Source organism: Anolis sagrei, chromosome 9 (genome assembly GCF_037176765.1).
Source record: "Anolis sagrei isolate rAnoSag1 chromosome 9, rAnoSag1.mat, whole genome shotgun sequence".
Taxonomy (NCBI): domain Eukaryota; kingdom Metazoa; phylum Chordata; class Lepidosauria; order Squamata; family Dactyloidae; genus Anolis; species Anolis sagrei.
The window spans coordinates 12237300-12259493 of NC_090029.1; the positions used below are offsets into that span (position 1 = coordinate 12237300).

The 22194-nt window shown below is 47.4% G+C and overlaps 1 protein-coding gene across 6 annotated transcripts; it reads right to left on the reverse strand.

Annotated features, from left to right (window-relative positions):
* Nucleotides 1-731: 731 nt before the first annotated feature.
* MINDY2 (MINDY lysine 48 deubiquitinase 2) lies at nt 732-20804 on the reverse strand. Of its 6 annotated transcripts, XR_010910295.1 has the most exons (10): nt 20193-20804; nt 15027-15084; nt 14591-14655; nt 13702-13860; nt 12302-12404; nt 10375-10517; nt 7363-7536; nt 6010-6204; nt 1483-3695; nt 732-1313 (listed from the first exon to the last, which is right to left on the reverse strand). XR_010910295.1 is itself a non-coding variant. In XM_060755696.2 (9 exons), exons 1-9 carry the CDS (start codon nt 20787-20789, stop codon nt 3564-3566), a joined length of 1590 nt encoding a protein of 529 aa, XP_060611679.2. In that variant the 5' UTR covers nt 20790-20804; the 3' UTR covers nt 732-3563. The 6 variants fall into 6 exon arrangements, 5 of the variants coding, with proteins under 5 accessions (XP_060611679.2, XP_060611678.2, XP_060611680.2 ...); XM_060755696.2 differs by having other exon boundaries at nt 732-3695; nt 6010-6168; XM_060755695.2 differs by having other exon boundaries at nt 732-3695.
* Nucleotides 20805-22194: the final 1390 nt, after the last annotated feature.

The following is a 22194-nucleotide window of genomic DNA, read 5'->3' on the forward strand; positions in this document are numbered from 1 at the left end:
CATTTCCCCCCTCCCTACCCCCAATGGGATCTAATGTAATCCAGCCCCATTGAGAATAATCCCCATCTCTCTCCTTTGAGTCTCAACCTTTAGCAAAACAAATACAAACTGTGCAGCACAGGTCGAAATAGGGAAAAAGGCAGTAGTGAAAGGACGAAGGCAGTGACATCTCCAGCTCATCCCCTGTTTGGGTATCAACCAGCACGTCAACAACTTAAATCAAGAAGTAGTTTTCTAAGATCTACAGAGACACTCTCAGCAAGTGAGAGTCCAAAAGTGGCAGGCTCAAACCCAGAACCTCAATCAGTGGCTGATACCAAATGAGAGACTCCCCCCTGGGCACACAGAAGACAGGGCGACTTGGAAGGCACTGAACAGACTGTGTTCTGGCACCACGAGATGCAGAGCCAATCTTCAGAAATGGGGCTACAAAGTGGAATCCACGACATGCGAGTGTGGAAAGGAGCAAACCACTGACCACCTGCTGAGATGCAACCTGAGCCCCGCCACATGCACAAGGGAGGACTTCTTTGTGGCAACACCAGAGGCACTCCAAGTGGCCGGATACTGGTCAAACGACATTTAATCGACTACCAAGCTTGCAAACTTTGTGTTTTGTTTGTTTAAAAAAAAATGCAATGCAACTGTTTGGTCTGTCCCTGACATGATAAATAAATCTCAAGGCAGAGCCTGAGCACAATTCCCTCAGTCCCCAGCAGTCCACTAATACGTTCAAGTTGAAACAATATTTATTACAGGAAGAAGTTACTCAAGACTGTTAAAAATTATAAATATATATATATATATAAAATTAGACAGGAAACAAGGGGGAATGGCAAACCGCTGGAAGAAGTGGGCAAGATCCAACAGAGAAAGAGGACCGGTCGCGGATCACAGTGTCAATCCATGCAAAGTTTTACCTGCTTGCTAAAGCCAAGCTTCTGGCCAGCCAAAATCTGGGAAGGAGATGATTTGGGGGGGGGGGGGGCAGGCAAAACCAAGGCAAAAAGAGAGGCAGAAAGGGCGGGGGGACACTACTGGAATGCAAGCCAGGACAAAAACAAGACACATGATTCTTTTGTTCAACAATACTTTCAACACACATGAAGTGCTTTTCCGTTATAAAATTATTACAAAAGTATTTGGCAGTGCTCAAGTGGGGGTGCTGTGGGTGGGGTGGGGGTGAACTGTACTGCGCCTGCCTTTGCCATAGCAAAGCACGCCCTGCCTGTGCAGAGATTCTTGCTTCCCCGCCCTGCAAAGGCTTGGCCTCTCCTCCTTCCCTTTGCTCCGCTGGAGAAGTTGCTGTTGTTCTTGTGGGTTTTTTCGGGCTATATGGCCATGTTCTAGAGGCATTTCTCCTGACGTTTCGCCTGCATCTATGGCAAGCATCCTCAGAGGTGCTTGCCATAGATGCAGGCGAAACGTCAGGAGAAATGCCTCTAGAACATGGCCATATAGCCCGAAAAAACCCACAAGAACCTAGTGATTCCAGCCATGAAAGCCTTCGACAATAAGTTGCTGTTGTGTTGGAGGGCTTTCTGGATTGCCGAGAAAGGATGCGCAGCAAGGGGAGGAGGGCAGCCACAACACAGGCCACCGGTCTCTGCTTCAGGAATGAGGGAGGCCCATGGGGTGGCTGTCTTGAAGAGAGGCCACCGACAGCACTGCAGAGCCAGCTATGGGATGGGACAACCTTGCAAACAACACACAGCCAAAGTGGGGACATGTTCCCGCACATGAAATGGATACAAACCAAGCCATGCCGGTCTTCCTTCTCCTTCAGCAAACTATCAACACTAAAGCAGGCATGGGCCACGTTGGGCCCTCCCTCTGGGTGTTTTGGATTTCAACTCTCATCATTCCTAACAGCTGGTATTAGGAATTATGGGAGTTGGAGTCCAAGACACCTGGAGGGACTGCCCAACTTGGAAACAACAAATAGGGTGCACAAGCGTCTCCCTCCCATCTTCCAAATTCAGCACATTAAAAATCATAAGGATCCTGGAAATGGTACAAACTTGCGCTTAATGTAAACAGAGACCTCAGTGATTGTTGTTTTCCTTTTGCAAAAGAAAGAAGCACCTGGGTGAAAGATTCAGTGGCAGATTCTGTGTAAGTATAGGAAGAGGTGGCAGCACTAGCGTCTGAAGTCTGCGAGGGGAAAGGAGAGGCTTTGGAGAAGGGCGAGAGAGACTCCAGACAAACATGATCCAAGGTGAATCGGGTTCAGAATGAAGCCACCACGGTTCTGAGCGCAAAGAGCAATACGGTTGGCCTTTGGGGGGGGCTAAGGCAAATCGTTCAGTCTCGGGGAAGGGACAAGCACAGGAGCCTCCGCTCCCAATGTTTTGGCTCCTCCGACATAGAAGTTTTAGGAAACGGAAAGAGTTAGGAATGGATTACTGAACTGTTCAGCTAGGCTACCCTCTCCCACCCCGGTTGTAAGATTGTCACACTGACGCGAGCCAAGGCCCGGCTGTAATGCACAGGAGCCCAGGCGTTAGGAAATACAGCACATTTTGTCTGTCGGAAGCATCTACAAACTGATATAGAAAGTTATCAAAAGGGTGGAGGGAGTCCCCGGTCCCTCTGGGGAGGAAGAGCGGGAGGCTCTCACGGGCCTCGATCCCAGTAACAATAAAATCCAACAAAAACTCCCTCGTCGGGAGCCTATAAATGGGAGATGGAGCATGTTGGGCTATAAAAACTGGATTTCCCAAAATACTACCACAAGTCTTTACAGGTGTGTGTCTTTCCCGCAAAGGAGGAGAATAAGATCCCACCACCGCTCCTAAAGTTCCAATATACAAGTGAGACCCACCTCTGAGCGGGCACTCCTTTGGGCTTGGCCAGACCACAGAGCCCTCCGAGTAGGGCTCTAGCCTGCAACATCAGGAGGGCCCCCAATGCTCCCGGGGAGGGGGCAGCCTCCGCACTCCACCCCAGGTGTGCTTTAAAGCTGCCTTGGCGAGGGACACGGCATCTGCCTACAGTACACATGATAAGGCATACAAGCAAACACATCACCTGCACTCGCCTCGCGTTTCTCGAGGCAGGCACCCGTTGAGTCTAATTCCACATCCGCTTCCCCTTCCAGACCCATAGAGAGCGGTCCAATAAATAACAGCACAGTGCTGGGCTCGGCTCTCTTCGTGGGGCGCCACAATTCAGTCACCGCAATCCCCTTGCTGAGGGTTTCCCTTTCACCACACCTGGTGCTCAGTCATGCCGACCAATATTCTAACCCAGGAGTGTCCATCAGGACGAACCAGCGTGTATGTGTGTGTGATGGGGCGGCCAGAGACCCCAAAGTTCGCCTCCATGATGCAGGGGCTTCTCTAACGGCAACCGAGGCACCAGCTGGAGCCCAGCGCAATGGGGTCAGCCAGTGATAATGCCTTGGGTTCCTCTAGTGTTCTTCCCTTCTTCCTGGGCTAGCGTTGGACCCCCCCCTCGCTCCGCGGTCTCTGTGGGGCTGAGAGGCACAGGTGGCGTGGGGCCCAGGCGGGGCCAAGGTGTGCTTGAGTCCAGGCAGGGCCTGCTCCCGCCCCCCACCGCTGCTATAGAATGGCACAGCTGCTCTTCTCTTTCTCCCGGGACTCTTTCTCCTTCTCCTTCGGCTCCTTCCGCTTCCGCTCGCTGCCCCCCGACGGTTTTCCTGTGGAAGGAGAGGCCGCTCTGGGCGCAGGTGGCTGTCAAGGCATATTATTATTATTATTATTATTATTATTATTATTATTATTATTATTATCTTTATTTGTACCCCGCTAACATCTCCCGAAGGACTCGGTGTGGCTTACAAAGGCCAAGGCCCTCAATAAAACAACAGCATAACAAATACAACAATAAAACTCATAAAGCAAGCCAAGAAATATTAAAGCAATAACAATAGTCAGCTTTCGTATGATGTTGTTTCTAGCGCCCACTTTTTGCTTGATGTTCAGGCAGTGCTTCTTGTAGGTCAGAGCACGGTCCAAAGTGACTCCCAGGTATTTGGGTGTGTTGCAATGCTCCAGTGGGATTCCTTCCCAGGTAATCCTCAGAGCTCGGGATGCTTGTCTGTTCTTAAGGTGAAAGGCGCATGCCTGTGTTTTAGATGGATTAGGGATCAGCTGGTTTTCCCTGTAATAGGCCTCTCCGAAGCTCTAGGTGCTCTTACTGCCTATTGTTGTTGTTCATTCGTTCAGTCGTCTCCGACTCTTTGTGACCTCATGGACCAGTCCACGCCAGAGCTCCCTGTCGGCCGTCACCACCCCCAGCTCCTTCAAGGTCAGTCCAGTCACTTCAAGGATGCCATCCATCCATCTTGCCCTTGGTCGGCCCCTCTTCCTTTTGCCTTCCACTTTCCCCAGCACCATTGTCTTCTCCAGGCTTTGCTGTCTCCTCATGATATGGCCAAAGTACTTCAACTTTGTCTCTAGTATCCTTCCCTCCAATGAGCAGTCAGGCTTTATTTCCTGGAGGATGGACTGGTTGGATCTTCTCGCAGTCCAAGGCACTCTCAGAACTTTCCTCCAGCACCACAGCTCAAAATCTTCCTTCGCTCAGCCTTCCCTAAGGTCCAGCTCTCACATCCGTAGGTGACTACAGGGAATACCATGGCTTTGACTAGGCGGATCTTTGTTGCCAGTCTGATGTCTCTACTCTTTACTATTTTATCGAGACTGGACATTGCTCTCCTCCCAAGAAGTAAGCGTCTTCTGATTTCCTGGCCACAGTCTGCATCTGCAGTCATCTTTGCACCTAGAAATACAAAGTCTGTCACGGCCTCCACATTTTCTCCCTCTATTTCCCAGTTGTCAATCATTACTGATCCCTAATCCATCTAAAACACAGACATGTGTTTTTCACCTTAAGAACAGACAAGCATCCTGAGTTCTGAAGATTACCTGGGAAAGAATCCCACTGGAGCATTGGAGTGCACCCAAATACCTGGGAGTCACTTTGGACCGTGCTCTGACCTACAAGAAGCATTGTCTGAACATCAAGCAAAAAGTGGGCGCTAGAAACAACATCATACGAAAGCTGACTGGCACAACCTGGGGATCACAACCAGACACAGTGAAGCCATCTGCCCTTGCGCTATGCTACTCTGCTGCTGAGTATGCCTGCCCAGTGTGGAACACATCTCACCACACTAAAACAGTGGATGTGGCTCTTAATGAGACATGCCGCATTATCACAGGGTGTCTGCGCCCCACACCACTGGGGAAATTACACTGCTTAGCCAGTATTGCACCACCTGACATCCCCCGGGAAGTAGCAGCCAACAGTGAAAGGACGAAGGCAGAGACATCTCCAGCTCATCCTCTGTTTGGGTATCAGCCAGCACGTCAACGACTTAAATCAAGACATAGTTTTCTTAGATCTTCAGAGACACTCGCTGGAACACCTCAGCAAGCGAGAGTCCAAAAGTGGCAGGCTCAAAACCTGCACCTCAATCCATGGGTGATACCAGATGAGGGCACACAGAAGACACACAGACTGCGCCCTGGCACCACGAGATGCAGAGCCAATCTTAAGAAATGGGGCTACAGGGTGGAATCCACGGCATGCGAGTGTGGAGAAGAGCAAACCACTGACCACCTGCTGCAATGCACCCTGAGCCCTGCTACATGCACAATGGAGGACCTTCTTGCGGCAACACCAGAGGCACTCCAAGTGGCCATATACTGGTCCAAGGACATTTAACTAACTACCAAGTTTGCAAAATCTGTGGGGTTTTTTTTTTAATCTGTGTGTTTGTTTTGTTCTGTTAGAAATGTAATACAATGGTATGGTTGCTGATGACAAGATAAATAAATAACAATCGAACATTAAAACAATACACACACGGACAACACTAGCGTCCCCTCCCTGGGGCTCAGCAGCTCCCAATCCCTACCCGGGCCAACGCAAAGGTCATCCAGCCTGCCCCTTCCCCGGGCGGGGGGGGGGGGGGGGGGCGGCGACATGCATGGCCTCAGGCAAGGTCAAGGACTGAGCAGAAGCCAAGGTCCTCTTTACCTGGACCTGAGCAGCTGTGGCGGCGGCTGCGGCGGCGGCTTGCTCTTGCTCCTGATAGTACTGGGAGGCCCGCCGGTCCTCTTCCTCCTGCAGCTTCTTGGCAAGCTCAAGGTCACTGATGCCTTCAGGCAGCTGCTCCCAGTTGAGGTCCTGGCTCTGCTGCTCTTGTTGCAAGGACAAGGCCATCAGGTAGTCCTAGGGGCAAACCCACTGCTGAAGGCACCTCTCCCAGGAAAGCCCCTAGCCAGGGGCAACCCCGCCCTCCCCTCTGGGAAGGCTCCTGGCACACACACCGAGCGCACTGGAGGAGGCGCAGACAGGAAACAATCAGGCACATCTAATCACCTCTCAACAAAAGATTCTCCCAGGCACTGCCAGGCCATCAAATGCTAATCAAGGTGGTCAGGTGAAACATTCACACCTAGCTCCAGCAGGCAAGAGTTCTTTGCCCCACCTCTCTTGCCCTTTGCCCTCTCCGTTCGTCCAAACACCCTCCAGTCCCAGTGAAGAGGAAGAGGAGAGGGGAAGGAAAGACGGGAAGGAAAAAGGTGGCGTACCCCATTGTGGCACACACCCTTGTTTCCTCCTCTGAAAACCCACATTAGCTTCCTCTTCCTCTGCTGGACTGCCTTCTCCTCCCAACTGGCAAAGAACAACTGCAGTGGATTGCTGTTTTTTCAGGCTATATGGCCATGTTCGGGAGGCATTTTCTCCTGACTTTTCACCTGCATCTATGGCAAGCATCCTCAGAGGTAGTGAGGTCTATTGGAACTAGGAAAATTGGGTTTATATATCTGTGGAATGACCGGGGTGGGACAAAGGACTCTTGTCTGTTGGAGCTAGGTGTGAATGTTTCAACTGACCACCTTGATTAGCATTTGATGGCCTGGCAGTGGCTGGGGCAATCTTTTGTTGAGAGGTGATTAGATGTCCCTGATTGTTTCCCTTCTGTTGTTTTGCTGTTGAAATTTTAGAGTTTTTTTTTAAATACTGGTAGCCAGATTGTGTTCATTTTCATGGATGCTTGCCATAGATGCAGGCAAAACATCAGGAGAGAATGCCTCTAGAACATGGCCATATACCCCAAAAAAAAACCTACAGCAACCCAGTGATTCTGGCCATGAAAGCCTTCGACAACTGCAATGGATTTCCCAGCGGGTTGATAGTGAACTGGGGGCAGAGGACGACACACAGCCCCACATGGGCAGAGTGTTGTGCTGTTGGCTATGGAGTCCTACACTGTTTAATCTTTTTTAAAAAGAAAGAAAGAAAGACAGAGGGCAGAAAGAAGCATGCAAAGCACAGCCAGCCCAAGAATGGCTAAGGCACTGAAGGAAGAGTCCTCGCACCTACCTGATCTATCTGGTCTTGCTGCCCTCGGTAGACCGTTTCTGGGTCGGATGGTGGCCGAAGGTGGAACTCAGAGTCACAGAAGTTTCCATCCCCATCCACGTTGTGCAAACTTTCCCAGACCACTTTATCTTCGGTAAGGAAACCCTGGTCTGTCACCAGAAGGTAAAGCTGGCCCTGAATCAAAGGACAAGTTTCACACATGCAACCAGAGCTTCCTATTTTAAAAATACCCTAATAAACCCTTGCCAATAAGATTTCCAGACTTTAGAATCATAGAATCCTAGAGTTGGAAGAGACCTCATGGGCCATCCAGTCCAATTCCATTGTGCCAAGAAGCAGGAATATTGCATTCAAAGCACCCCTAACAGATGGCCATCCAGCCTCTGTTTAAAAGCTTCCAAAGAAGGAGCCTCCACCACACTCCGGGGCAGAGAGTTCCACTGCTGAACGGCTCTCACAGTCAGGAAGTTCTTCCTCATGTTCAGATGGAATCTCCTTTCCTGGCTGTTGCAGTGTGCCTTTCCAGAATAGGAAACTCCTAGCATCATGTCCCAAATGTACTTTACCAGAGATTTAAGATTGCCTGCACATTGCACCTACCCTAAAATCCTTACATTTCCCCTGTCATGTCCAGCACTTTTAATTTATTCATTACATTTGGCCTGGCCCTAGTTTTAAATGTGTCATGATCTATTGTTTTTGATGTTTTACTGTTATTGCTTTAATGTTTATTGGTTTGCTTTATGGGTTTTAGTGTTGTATTTGTTATGCTGTTGCTTTATTGAGGGCCTTGGCCTTTGTAAGCCACACCGAGTCCTTCGAGAGATGTTAGTAGGTAGTCCCCTGACATTAAGTCCAGTCATGTCTGATTCTGGGGTCTGGTGCTCATCTCCATTTCTAAGCCGAAGAGCCAGCGTTGTCCGTAGACACCTCCAAGGTCATGTGGCCGGCATGACTGCATGGAGCGCCGTTACCTTCCCGCCGGAGTGGTACCTATTGATCTACTCACATTTGCATGTTTTCGAACTGCTAGGTTGGCAGAAGCTAGGGCTGACAGCGGAAGCTCACGCCGTTCCCCGGAATTGAACCTGCGACCTTTCGATCAACAAGCTCAGCAGCTCAGTGCTTTAACCCACTGCGCCACCAGGGGCTCGAGAGATGTTAGTGGGGCCAAATAAAGTTAATAATAATAATAATAATAATTATAGTTTGAAGCCATTGTTCCACTGCGTCCTAGTCTCCAGGGAAGCAGAAAACAAGCTTGCTCCCTCCTCCCTGTGGCTTCCTCTCACATATTTATACATGGCTATCATATCTCCTCTCAGCCTTCTCTTCTTCAGGCTAAACATGCCCAGCTCTTTAAGCCGCTCCTCATAGGGCTTGTTTTCCAGACGCTTGATCATTTTAGTCGCCCTCCTCTGGACACATTCCAGCTTGTCAACATCTCTCTTGAATTGTGGTGCCCAGAATTGGACACAATATTCCAGGTGTGGTCTAACCAAAGCAGAATAGAAGGGTAGCATGACTTCCCTAGATCTAGACACTAGGCTCCTATTGATGCAGGCCAAAATCCCACTGGCGTTTTTTGCTGCCAGATCACATTGTTGGCTCATGTTTAACTTGTTGTCCACGAGGACTCCAAGATCTTTTTCACACGTACTGCTCTCGAGCCAGGCATTGTCCCCCATTCTGTATCTTTGCATTTTGTTTTTTCTGCCTAAGTGGAGTATCTTGCATTTGTCCCTGTTGCTCTGAGGTAATAATAATAATACTTTATTTGTACCCCGCTACCATCTCCCCAAGGGACCCGGTGCAGCTTACATGAGGCCGAGCCCAAACACAACAATACAAGCAATAATAACAACAATACAACTATTTAAAAAGCATAGACAATAAAATACACAACATTATCAATAAGACAACACACAATTAAAAACAGTGGGAAGGCCAAATGTAGAGTTAAAATTGGAAACAATGCTGGGACATGGACGAAAAGGTGATACTGATGTTTGTGGAAGGGCATACGAGCAGACTTAAAGAAATGTAAAGTGCTTTGGAGGGCAAAGTGCTATGGGATCATTATTCCGGGAAGGCACCCTGGAACAACCACGTCTTCAAGCTCCTAAAGACTGCCAAAGTTGGGACCTGTCTGAGGTCTTTAGGAAGTGAGTTCCAGAGTCGAGGGGCCACCACCAAGAAGGCCCTTTCTCTCTTCCCCACCAACCGCGCTTGCGAGGCTGGTGGGATCGAGAGCAGGAACTCTCCGGATGATCGAAGGGATTGTGTGGGTTCATATACAGAGATGCATTCATGCAGGTAGGCGGGTCCCAAACTGTTCAGGGCTTTGTAGGTAAGAGCCTGGACCTTGAATTGGGTCTGGTAGATGAATGGCAGCCAGTGGAGCTCCTTGAACAGGAAGGATGACCGTTCTCTGTAAGGAGCCCCAGTTAACAACCTGGCTGCCGCACATTGGATCATCTGAAATTTCCGGGCTGTTTTCAAGGGCAGCCCCACGTAGAGTGCATTGCAGTAATCCAGTCTAGAGGTGACTAAAGCGTGGACCACTTTGACCAGATCCGCCTTCCCGAGGTACAGTTGCAGTTGGTGCACGAGTCTTAAAGGTGTCCTGAATTTGGCTTAAGAGGCCATGCTTTCCACATATCCCTTGTGTGTATGTGAGAGAGAAGCTACCTGTGTGCAATTATACTACTTCCCTAGTACACAATAAGCAAATTCAGAATCGACTCCGGGCAAAAACAGGAACAGAAGTTACTGACTTGGGTCTACTTTCACAAGTTAAAATATTCCAACATATTTAAAAGATGGGAGACAGCCATCCCAAAAAAGGCCTGGGACAGGACTGAGGGTGTGTAGCAAACCCTCTTTGGCTCAAACTTTGAGGGCAGAGGCAACCCCAAAGCAGTAGTACGACTGCAGGCTCCCGCTTTTCAAGCCACCCAGCGTTCCCAACAAAATAGCACAATAAGGACACTGTCCGCAGCCAAGGCATACCTTGTGTTTGGTCATGGTGCTGAAGTGGTTGTTTCTGAAGAAGACACACAGCTCCCCTTCTTGGACAGTGGACGTCAACTCACAGAGGCCATGGTAGGTCAACTGAGTGGCCGTGTTGTTGAGGAACTGCTCCGCAACCGTACCTGTCAAACCAGAACCGTGGCTTCATTCTCGCACAGAGGGAATGCATCGCACTGGGACAAAATGAACCACCCAATCCATAGCACTGTGCAAGCCATTTGGACAAAAGGGAGCATGAGCTTTGGGGGGATGTGAGTTGGGTGAGACCAGAAGGCAGGGGAGCCCAAATCTATATACCGTATATACTCGAATATAGGCTGACCCGAATATAAGTCGAGCCACTTAATTTTACCACAAAAAACTAGGAAAACGGATTGACTCGAGTATAAGCCGAGGGTGGGAAATGCAGCATTTACAGGTCAATTGCAAAATGAAAATAGATACCAATAACATTACATTAATTGAGGCATCAGTAGGTTAAATCATTTTGAATATTTATATAAAATTGTAATTTAAGATAAGACTGCCCTAACCCTCTTCAATGTAAAGGTGCTTACGAATCCTTCCAGTAATAATAAAGACAGTAAAATAATAAATATAATAATAATAGAGTGAAATAATACATGTAGTAATAGCAATCATAAATAGAGTACAATAATAAATGTAATGGCAACAATTATAAAATAATAAATGTAATAATAACAATAAAGTAAAATAATAATAGTAATAATAATAAATAGAGTAAAATAATAAATGTAATAAAAATAATAGTAATGACAGAGCAAAATAATAAATCACCTTGACTTGAGTATAAGCCGAGGGGGACTTTTTCAGCCTAAAACAAGGGTTGAAAAACTAGGCTTATACTCGAGTATATACAATAAATAAAAATGCAATGTTCGTTTGTGGGATTAACAGAACTCAAAAACCACTGGACGAATTGACACCAAATTTGGACACAAGACACCTAACAACCCAATGTATGTCCTTCACTCAAAAAATTGATTTTGTCATTTGGGAGTTGTAGTTGCTGGGATTTATAGTTCACCTACAATCAAAGAACATTCTGAACCCCACCAACAATGGAATTGAACCAAACTTGGCACACAGTTCTCCAACGGCCAACAGAAAATACTGGAAGGGTTTGGTGGACACTGTCCTTTGGTTTTGGAGTTGTAGTTCACCTACATCCAGAGATCACCGTGGACTCAATCAATGATGGATCTGGACCAAACTCTACAAGAATACTCAATATGCCCAAATGCGAACACTGGTGGAGTTTGGGGAAAATAGAACCTTGACATTTGGGAGTTGTATTTGCTGGGATTTATAGTTCACCTACAATCACAGAGCATTCTGAACCCCACCAACAATAGAATTGGGCCAAACCTCCCACACAGAACCCCCATGACCCCCAGAGTGGGCCACAGCAACGCGTGGCAGGGGATGGCTAGTCTATATAAATAAAAATGTAATGTTCATTTGTGGGATTAACAGAACTCAAAAACCACTGGACAAATTGACACCAAATTTGGACACAAGACACCTAACAACCCAATGTATGTCCTTCATTAAAAAAATGATTTTGTAATTTGGGAGTGGTTGTTGCTGTGATTTATAGTTCACCTACAATCAAAGAGCATTCTGAACCCCACCAATAGAATTGGGCTGAACCTCCCACACAGAACCCCCATGTGGGCCACAGCAACGCATGGCAGGGAACGGCTAGTATAAGCCTATACAGTTAAGGGTCACTTTGCAGGAACAGAGGCAAAGCTTCTCACTGTGCCCTTCCTGTGGGCCAGCACTGACTCTGGATGGCAACCATGACAGAGAGAGAGAGAGAATAATGGAGCAGACCTAAGCCAACCAAGTTCCCCCAAAAGATCCCAAGCAGTTTGCTCACCTTCGTCAACCAGTTCACTACTGTCTGACTGTTTACAGCAAATTATTTTCTCCACGAGTTGATTGTAGCTGCAATTGCCAACGGCTTTCACAATGTCAGCAATCTGGGGGGTGAAAAGAGATATTGAGCTTAACTGGCTTTCTTTTGCAGTCATCACAAGGGTATTATGTTGCCCATTGCCACTTTTAGAGTCTCACAGACACAAAGCCTGCAGAGTGTTTTTAACAGAAAGCCACCCAAGGAGCCTCCTCTCAGGCTACTGAAGGCAAGGCTTCATGCATATTAACACCCCAATCTGGAAGCCCCTCAAGTTCCCTGCAAATAACCTGCTCCTATTTTTATCTCATAAGAGTTTTTAATAATTTTATCCTGTACATGTGGCCTGCCAACTGTTATCGTGATTGTGTTTATTGGAATGTTATTTTGTTACTGTGTTTATACTTTTTTTTCTATGTAATTTCAACAGAAAGGAGGAAGCCATGAAGATGAACAAAATCTGGCTACCAGTATTAAAAACTCTAAAACTAAAACAGAAAAATAGCAGAGGGAAAACAATCAGAGACAGCTAATGACCTCTCGATAAAAGATTGCCCCAGGCACTGCCAGGCTATCAAATGCTAATCAAGGTGGTCAGTTGAAACATTCACACCTAGCTCCAGCAGACAAGAGCCCTTTGTCCCACCCTTGTCTTTCCACAGATATATAAACCCATTTTCCTAGTTCCAACAGACCTCACTACCTCTGAGGATGCTTGCCATAGATGCAGGCGAAACGTCAGGAAAGAATGCCTCTAGAACATGGCCATATAGCCTGAAAAACCTACAACAACCCAGTGATTCCGGCCATGAAAGCCTTCGACAATACAATTTTGATGATGTCGCTTGTTTATGTTATGTTTTATTTTGCTGTAACATGTTGTCCGGGCTTGGCCCCATGTAAGCCACTTCTAGTCCCCGTTGGGAAGATGGTGGCGGGGTATAAATAAAGATGTTGATGATGATTATATTATTATGTTGCTGTGCCTCTTCCTTGCTATCTTTTAGGAATTTTGTAGGCAGAGTTATTCACTGGTTTTCCACAGATACCCACCCAAGTGCATGGCTCTGTTTTGCTTTGAATTTTTTTTAAAAAATGGCTTCAATCTGTCTTAAATTACTTTAAACATATCTATCCTTTTCTCTTCACCATCAAAAACAAGTTTTATCTGTTCCCTGCCTCTCCTGATGGCTTGAAGCGGCGCTCAATACAATTAAAACACCCAAGCATGGCTTGTGTTAATTTAGGAATCCATTTCAGATCCTTTTTGACTTTGGCTCATTCTCTCTTACTTGCAGTCATGGCTTGCTTCCCAGGGAGGCTATCAATGGCCGCCTGCCTTGACCTACCGGCTGGCTGTTTACCTGGGGGTCCACCAGCCACCCGTGGTACAAGGGGATGTCGAGAAGGTCGAACACGATGCACTCGGGCGTGTATTCAAAGACCCGGACGCCCGTGAACCTGACGTTAACGTCCAGCCCCGTCTGCAGCTTGTGCAAGATTGCCATCGCGTCGCTCATGTTCTGCCAACAGAAGGTCAAAGGAGGAGGAGAAAAGCCAGCCTTATTTACTGTGGGCACCAGGAGTACACGCTCAGTGTATATGACGTTAACATAATATGACTGATGTATCATATACGTGTGTTTGCATACACACACGCACAATTGATTTAGTGACACAATTAGATCCCAGGCTTCTTTACTGATATGTTAAACTGGAGTATGCCCAAAGCAATAGTAATACCCATAATAAATTAATTCTAAAGAGGCTCGAGAGCAAATATTTCAAATCTTACATTATTCTACCAGCACATGTTGAAATCTTCCAGGGAAGGGAGGGAAATATAGAAGTTAAGGCAACTTCTTTGAATATCTTATTAGTCATTTCCTCTCTACTTCCCTACTTCCATCCATTATTATAGTAAAATGAAAACTCAGAGATACGAAGTGAAAATGTTATGCATCTTGCCATTTACTACGAAGTTTTAGGCTTCAGGTTCTTATCAGGCCAAGACAAACTTAATTGCAAACCCAAGATAAGGATGCTCCCAATGTGTGTGGTTTGATATTAATTGACTGATTGACAATATGATCATAATGAATAAATCTAGGAGACCTCTGATAAAATGGCATTTTCACTTTTACAAGCATAAGGATCCTAACATTAGCAATTTTGCAATATGAAAATGCAAGTATTTTAACACACTGGTACAAAGGCCACCTATTCGCAAAACAGGCTGCATTTTATTATTACCTGCTCATAGTTTAGGCGCTGAATTTCTGAGATTTCTTTTGGTTTTGAATCAAGGATATAGTCTCCTAAAAGAGAGAATAATTAAAGCAATTCTTTGAGTACCATAGATATGTTTTTAAATGTATTTGTACTATTTTTCGACCTCTTTTCTCTGATGTTAATTAATTGATTACTGTTTTAAATTATTCATGATTTTGTATTGTGTTGTTGATACTGGTTGTTAACCGCTCTGAGTCGCCTGATGGCTGAGAAGAGCGGTATACAAGTGAAGCAAATAAATAAATAAAACCTACCACGGTGCTCCACAGACAACAGCTAAAAGTCACAGTAGTATAAAGTATAAAGGGAAAGGCTTTCATGGGTCCAGGCCCTTCCTTCCATGGGATAAACTATTTCTATCAATACTAATCATCAGCACAGTGTCATGAATACCAACCTAAGTATTCCATCAACTGCTCAGCTGTTATGATTTCCATCATCGGTGGCAGTTTCACCTGGAGAGAGATAAAAATGAACATCATGAGGTTTTATTTACTTAGATTGTGGCTTTATATGTTTTTATGGATTTAATCTGAATTGTTTTTAATACTAAAGATGTTTAATGCTGTTTTAATATTAGTATTATTGTATACTAGCCATCCCTTGCCATGCGTTGCTGTGGCCCAGTCTGTATATATGTTCTTTGTGTGTGTATATATATGTGTGGTTGCATATGTGTGTTTGCGTATATATATGTGGTTTTGCACATGCGTTGTAATGGGGTTTTTTTTTTTGCTTTTAAAGTCTTTTCTGCTATGTTTTTCAGTGTTTTTATGAGTGATGGTCACTTGTTGGCCTGATAGGTGTATTGTGTCCGAATTTGGTGTCAATTCGTCCAATGGTTTTTGAGTTCTGTTAATTCCAAAAACTAACATTACATTTTTATTTATATAGATTTTACATTGCGTGCTGATGTTTTTATGTTAACCTGCTCTGAGTTTCCTGCGGGAGAAATAAAGCGAGGTAGAAATAAATACAATAATAATAACAATAGAAATTTTACAAAGATGAACAGCTTCCAAGGGTTTTGTATCTCTGAATTTGCAATACATCAGTGCAGAGAGATCGCAACAAAGTTTTATGTGACATACTGAAATCAATTTCCCCAAACATCTGGGATGACTCTTCTTGGCATTCAGGTGAAACATTCCCAACAAGAACAAGACTGTTGCATTCGTTCTGCCAAAAGGGAGGCCCCTGCGTTTCTGCTACTTCCTAATCTCCCATCAAGGAAACATCTGACAGCAAAAGAACTTTCTTTTCCTGTCTGGAGCACTGTGTGTTCCTGACGATGACCATGGCTTGATTCAGTAGCCTATCTTACAGAACAGCGGCATTTGTGCCAAGAACACTTTTGATATTTATTTATTTATTGTGTCAGAAACTAATTGAGAGTACAGTTGTATTTAAAAACACAAAGAAAGTTAAAAACTTGGCATTGTACTAAATGTCCTTTGACCAGTTTTTTATTGTGTCAGAAATAGCTTGAGTATATTGCAAGTTGCTTCTGGTGTGAGAGAATTGGTCATGTGCAAGGATGTTGCCCAGGGGACGCCCGGATGTGTTACCATCCTGTGAGAGGCTTCTCTCATGTCTCTGCATGGGAAACTGGGGCTGACAGACGGGAGCTCAACCTGTCTCGTGGATTTGAACCACCAACCTTCAGGTCTTCTGGTCATTAGTAGCTGGCACAAGGGTTTAACCCACTGCGGCACATCAGCTCCACCTCTTATCAATAGCTGTCCACAAATGTAAACACCTCCATTGTGAACATTGCAGGGCTCAGACTGCATTGTACTAGTTGGTCTGTGGTTTGCTCTCCTCCGCACTCGCATGTCATGGACTCCACTTTGTGGCCCCTTTTCTTAAGGTTGGCTCTGCATCTTGTGGTGCCAGAGCGCAGCCTGTTCAGTGCCTTCCAAGTTGCCCAGTCTTTTGTGTGCCCAGGAGGGAGTCTTTCATCCAATCTCAGCCACAGATTGAGATTCCGGGTTTTACCCTGTCACTTTTGGGCTCTTGCTTGCTGAGTTATTCCTGCAAGTATCTCTGTAGATTATAGGAAGCTATTTCACTGCCTTGGTCCTTTATTATTGGCTGCTTCTTCCCAGAGGATGTCAGGTGATGCAATACTGGCTAAACCAGGAGTCCACAAACTTTTTAAACAAAGGGCCACAGTCCCTCAAACTGTTAAAGGGCCGGATTATAATTTGAAAAAGAAAAGAATGAATTCCTATGCACACTGCACATATCTTATTTGTAGTGCAAAAAAAACCCCACTTAAAAACAATGTAATAATTTAAAATGAAGATAAATTTTAACAAATATAAAATTATTAGTATTAAATGGGAATTGTGGGCCTGCTTTTGACTGATGACATAGGATTGCTGTTGTTGTGTGCTTTCAAGCTGTTTCAGACTTAGGTTGACCCTGAGCAAGGGCTAGGTAAATAACCTTGGAGGGCCGTATCTGGCCCCCGGGCCTTAGTTTGAGGACCCCTGGGCTAAGCAGTATAATTTCTCCAGTGGTGTGGGACATAGACATTCTGTGATAATGCGGCATGTCTCATTAGGTGCTTGCGTATCCTTCCAATAATAATAGAGTAAAATAATAAATGTAATAATAACAACAATAATAGAGTAAAATAATAAATGTAATAACAACAATAAAGTAAAATAATAAATATAATAATAACAACAACACATTTATTACGTATTTATAACAGAGTAAAATAATAAATAACCTTGACTCGAGTATAAGCCAAGAGGGACTTTTTCAGCCCAAAAAAAAGGCCTGAAAAACTAGGCTTATACTCAAGTATATACAGTACTTTTCCCCCCATTGTATGTTTGCCTGGATTTACTCTTTAAAAAGTTCCTGTTTCAACTTAAAACAATTTCAGCTTAAGAGCAAACCTACAGAACCTCTCTTTTTCATAACCTGGAGACTACCCATGCTATTTGGTGGTGTATGGGGAGACATTGGAAATGACTTGAAAGCTCACAACAAGAACAACAACTTCTACATCAGTGCTGGAATAAAGGCCAATAAAAGGACCATCCTCACGTCCAAGCCAGGGGTTTGGGGCCACCTGCCTGTCAAACTGCTATGACACAGCCCAACAAGAACATTTTCATAAGGTCTTGGTTTTTAGGCCTGTTCCAGGGATTATTTGGGTTACTGATTCAGAAGATTGCATTGGATAGACCACATCAGCTCTCCTTTCTTGTGTGTCAAATGTCTGGAGACTTTGTTTCATAAATGTGTCCTTTTGGAGTAAAATAAGTTGAAAAAGCACAAATTTCTTTTAATTTTTAATATGTTTCCTTCATACTTACAAGATACTAAACACTACATTAACATATCCTGATTTTTCTATGAATGAGAAGAGGGAAGAATGGTAGATGGCATATGTTCTGTATCACAAAAACTACAGCTGATAGGGGAAAACAGGTGATACCCAGAAACAGGGTTAATATTGGAGGAGCCAGAACTTGTGAGAGAACCTTCCTGTTGGATAAAAGTTTTTCTGAAAAATAATTTATGCTCTACTGTGCGGAGCATAAATGCAGAGACTCACGCTGGATTGACTGACTGCTGCTGACACCTATGACAGCCCCATCAATTCAATGTTCTCTACGCTACGCGGAACTGAACTTTTGGGCAAATGGAAGGGAAGGTGGTATATAAATGACTAAAATGGTCCAATACTGCAATGTGGCTGCATCTTAAGGCCCCCCTTGGAAGGCCAACATCTCCGCCAGCCCCACACCGAGGGCCACTCTCCTTCTCCCTTCCCTCTCTTTCCATGTCCCATTCCCTCTATTTCTTATTCTATTTCCTTCATATCCTGCCTCATTCCCTCTACATCTTGTCCCATCCCCTCTTTATTCCCTTGCCTCCTCCCCCTCCTTCTCCCATGGCCCCATACCTCCCTCCCTCTGCCTCATTTCCTGTCCCATCCCCTCCCATCCCCTCTACTTCTGGCACCATTTCCTTCATTTCCTATCCTGTTCCCTGCTCTATTTCCTGTCTCCTTCCCGGGCTCTCCTTCCAGGCGAGGAAGAGGGCCACTCTCCTTCTCCCCTTCCTTGTCCCATTCCCCCTATTTCTTATCCTATTTCCTTCATATCCTGTCCCATTCCCTCTATATCTTGTCCCATTCCCTCTATTTTCCTGCCCTCCCTCCGCCTCATTGACTGCCCTATTCCCTTTACTTCTGCCCCCTTTTCCTTCATTTCCTATCCTGTTCCCTGCTCTATTTCCTGCCTCCTTCCCTCTCTTTCCCTGTCCCATTCCTCTATTTCTTATCCTATTTCCTTTATACCCTTCCCCATTCCCTCTATTCCCCCCCCCCAGCCTCATTTCCTGCCCCATCCCCTCTACTTCTGGCCCTGTTTCCTGCATTTCCTATCCTATTCCTTGCTCTGTTTCCTGTCTCCTTCCCGGGCTCACCTTCCAGGCAAAGAAGAGGGCCCCTCTCCTCCCTTCCCTCTCTGTCCCATTCCCTCTATTTCCCTTTCCCTCCTCCCATGGCCTCTTCCCTCCCTCCGTTCACCTCATTTCCTGTCCCATTCCCTCTACTTCTGGTCCTATTTCCTATCCTATTCTGTGCTCTATTTCCTGCCTCCCCTCTTTTCTCGCCTCTTTTCTTGGCTCACCTTCCGGGCGAGGAGGAGGGCCACTCTCCTTCTCCCTTCCCTCTCTTTCCCTGTCCCATTCCCTATGTCTTGTCCCATTCCCTCTATTTCTCCTTCCCTCCTTCCATGGCCCCGTTTCCTTCATTTCCTATCCTATTCCCTACTCTATTTTCTGTCTCCTTCCTGGGCTCACCTTTCAGGGGATTAGGAGGGCCACTCTCCTTCTCCCTTCCCTCTCTTTCCCAGTCCCATTCCCTTTAGTGCTTATCCTATTTCCTTCATACCCTGCCCCATTCCCCCTACATCTTGTCCCATCCCCTCTATATCCCCTTCCCCTCCTCCTCCCATGGCCCCTTCCCTCCCTCCCTCCGCCTCATTTCCTGTCCCATTCCCTCTACTTCTGGTGCCATTTCCTATCCATTTCTGTGCTCTATTTCCTGCCTCCTTCCCTCTGCTTCTTGCGTCCTTTCCCAGCTCACCTTCCAGGCGAGGAAGAAGGCCACTCTCCTTCTCCCTTCCCTCTCTTTCCCTGTCCCATTCCCTCTATTCCTTATCCTATTTCCTTCATACCCTGTACCATTCCCTCTATTTCCCCTCCCTCCCTCCACCTCATTTCCTGTCCCATTCCCTCTACTTCTGCCCCCTTCTCCTTCATTTCCTACCCTATTCCCTGCTCTATCTCCTGCCTCCTTCCCAGGCTCACCTTCCAGGCGAGGAGGAGGGCCACTCTCCTCCCTTCCCTCTCTTTCCTTGTCCCATTACCTATGTCTTGTCCCATTCCCTCTATTTCCCCTTCCCTCTTTCCATGGCCCCTGTCCCCCCTCCCTCCACCTCATTTCCTGTCCCGCTTCCTCTACTTTTGCCTCCTTTTCCTTGACTTCCTATCCCGTTCCCTGCTCTACTTCCTGCCTCCTTCCCGGGCTCACCTTCCAGGCGAGGAGGAGGACGTTCATGATGGCGAGGAGCGGGCAGGGCCCGTTCTCGTTCTGGGTGACGAGGGGCGTCTGCTCCTCCTTCCACCGGACCCACTTCAGGTGGTACACGCCCTGCCCCGCCGGGAAGGCCCGCTCCTTGGCGGCGGGCGGGGAGGCGGCTGCGGCCAGGGCAAGCCGGGAGTCCCCCTCCTCGGCTTGGCCGGCTTCCGAGGCGGGCCCCGCGGCGGAGGAGGAGGACGACGAAGACGAGGAGGAGGAGGAGGGCAAGTGTGAGAACGATCCCACCGAGTCCTCCTCCTCTTCTTCCTCCTCTCCCCTCTCTCCGCCCTGAGGCCTCTCTCCTCCGGCAGAGACGCCCGCCTTCTTCCCCTCAGGGGAACCCCCTTCCCCCTCCTCCTTCTTCCCGGGAGGGGGGGGCTCCGCCAGGCCCTCCATGGCCCAGCCCCGCCTTCTCCGGCTACAGGGCCCCGCCGCCTCTCCGCCAAGGCCGCTTCTGGCCCGGAAAGGCCGCCGCCGCCATGACAGGCCGAGGCCACGCCCCGCGGAAGGAGGAGGAGCAGGGAGCGGCCGCGCAGGGAGAGTGCGCATGCGTACTAGGAACCGAACCCTGAGGAAACGGGAGCCAGTCGGAAGCCACGCCCCGCGGAAAGGAGGAGGAATGGAGCAGAGGGCTAGTGCGCATGCGTGCGGTGGAGCTGACCCTGAGAGAAGGAGAGGGAGGCGGAAGACACGCCCCGCTGAAGGAGGGAGGGAAGGAGTAAGGTAGAAGCCACGCCCCCCAGAAAGAGGGAGGGAGCGGCTCCATGATTCTACTGCGCATGCGTTCAGCGAAGGAGGCGGAAGACACGCCCTGCGGAAGGAGGGGGGAAGGAGTAAGGAGCTGCCCTTGTGCGCATGCGTGAACTCTGAGGAAAAAAGAGCGGCAGGCAGAAGCCACGCCCCCAAAAAGAGGGAGGGAGCGGCTCTATGATTCTAGTGCGCATGCGTTCAGCGAAGGAGGCGGAAGACACGCCCCGCGGAAGGAGGGAGGGAAGGAGTAAAGAGCTGCCCTTGGGCGCATGCGTGAACCTTGAGGAAAAAAGAGTTGCAGCCGGAAGCCACGTCCCCTAGAAAGAGGGAGGGAGTTGCTCCATGTTTCTTGTGCGCATGCGTTCAGTGAGAAAAAGCGAGGGAGGCGGAAGACGCGCCCCGCGGAAGGAAGGAGGGAAGGAGTAAGGAGCTGCCCTTAGGACTTGGGCGCATGCGTGAACCCTGAGGAAAAAAGAGCGGCAGGCAGAAGCCCCGCCCCCCAGAAAGAGGGAGGGAGTGGCTCCATGATTCTAATGCGCATGCGTTCAGTGAGAAAAAGCGAGGGAGGCGGAAGACGCGCCCTGCGGAAGGAGGGAGGGGAGAGCAGGCAGCGGTTCCATGATGCTAGTGCGCACGCGTGCTAGAGACACACGTAGTGGCGGGATCCACCCTGCCATTTCGTGCAGTTTCAGACTGGCGGGCCTTCCCAGTCCTGGTTAGAGCTGGCTTGAGGCGCCGTCTTCCTCTTGGCACGTTTCTCCCTTTCTCACTCCATTCGTGCCTCTTTGAATTCTGCAGCACTGCTGGTCACAGCTGACCTCCAGTGACAGCACTCAAGGGCCAGGGCTTCCCAGTTCTCTGTTGCTTTTAAGCCCGTCTTTCAGTCTCTTTTCCTGCCCAGCAACATTAATAATAATAATAATAATAATAATAATAAAACTTTATTTATAACCCGCCACCATCTCCCCAAGGGACTTGGAGCGGCTTACATGAGGCCATTCCATTTCCTGTTCTTGAGTTGGGAGTAGAGTCACCGCTTTGGGAGATGGTGCTCTTTAGGCATTCGGACAACATGGCATTCAGTCCAGCAGAGTTCATGGCGTAGGCGCATCGCTTCAATGCTGGTAGTCTTTGCTTCTTCCAGCACGCTGACATTTGTCCGTCTGTCATCTTCCCAAGAGATTTGCAGGATTTTTCGGAGGCA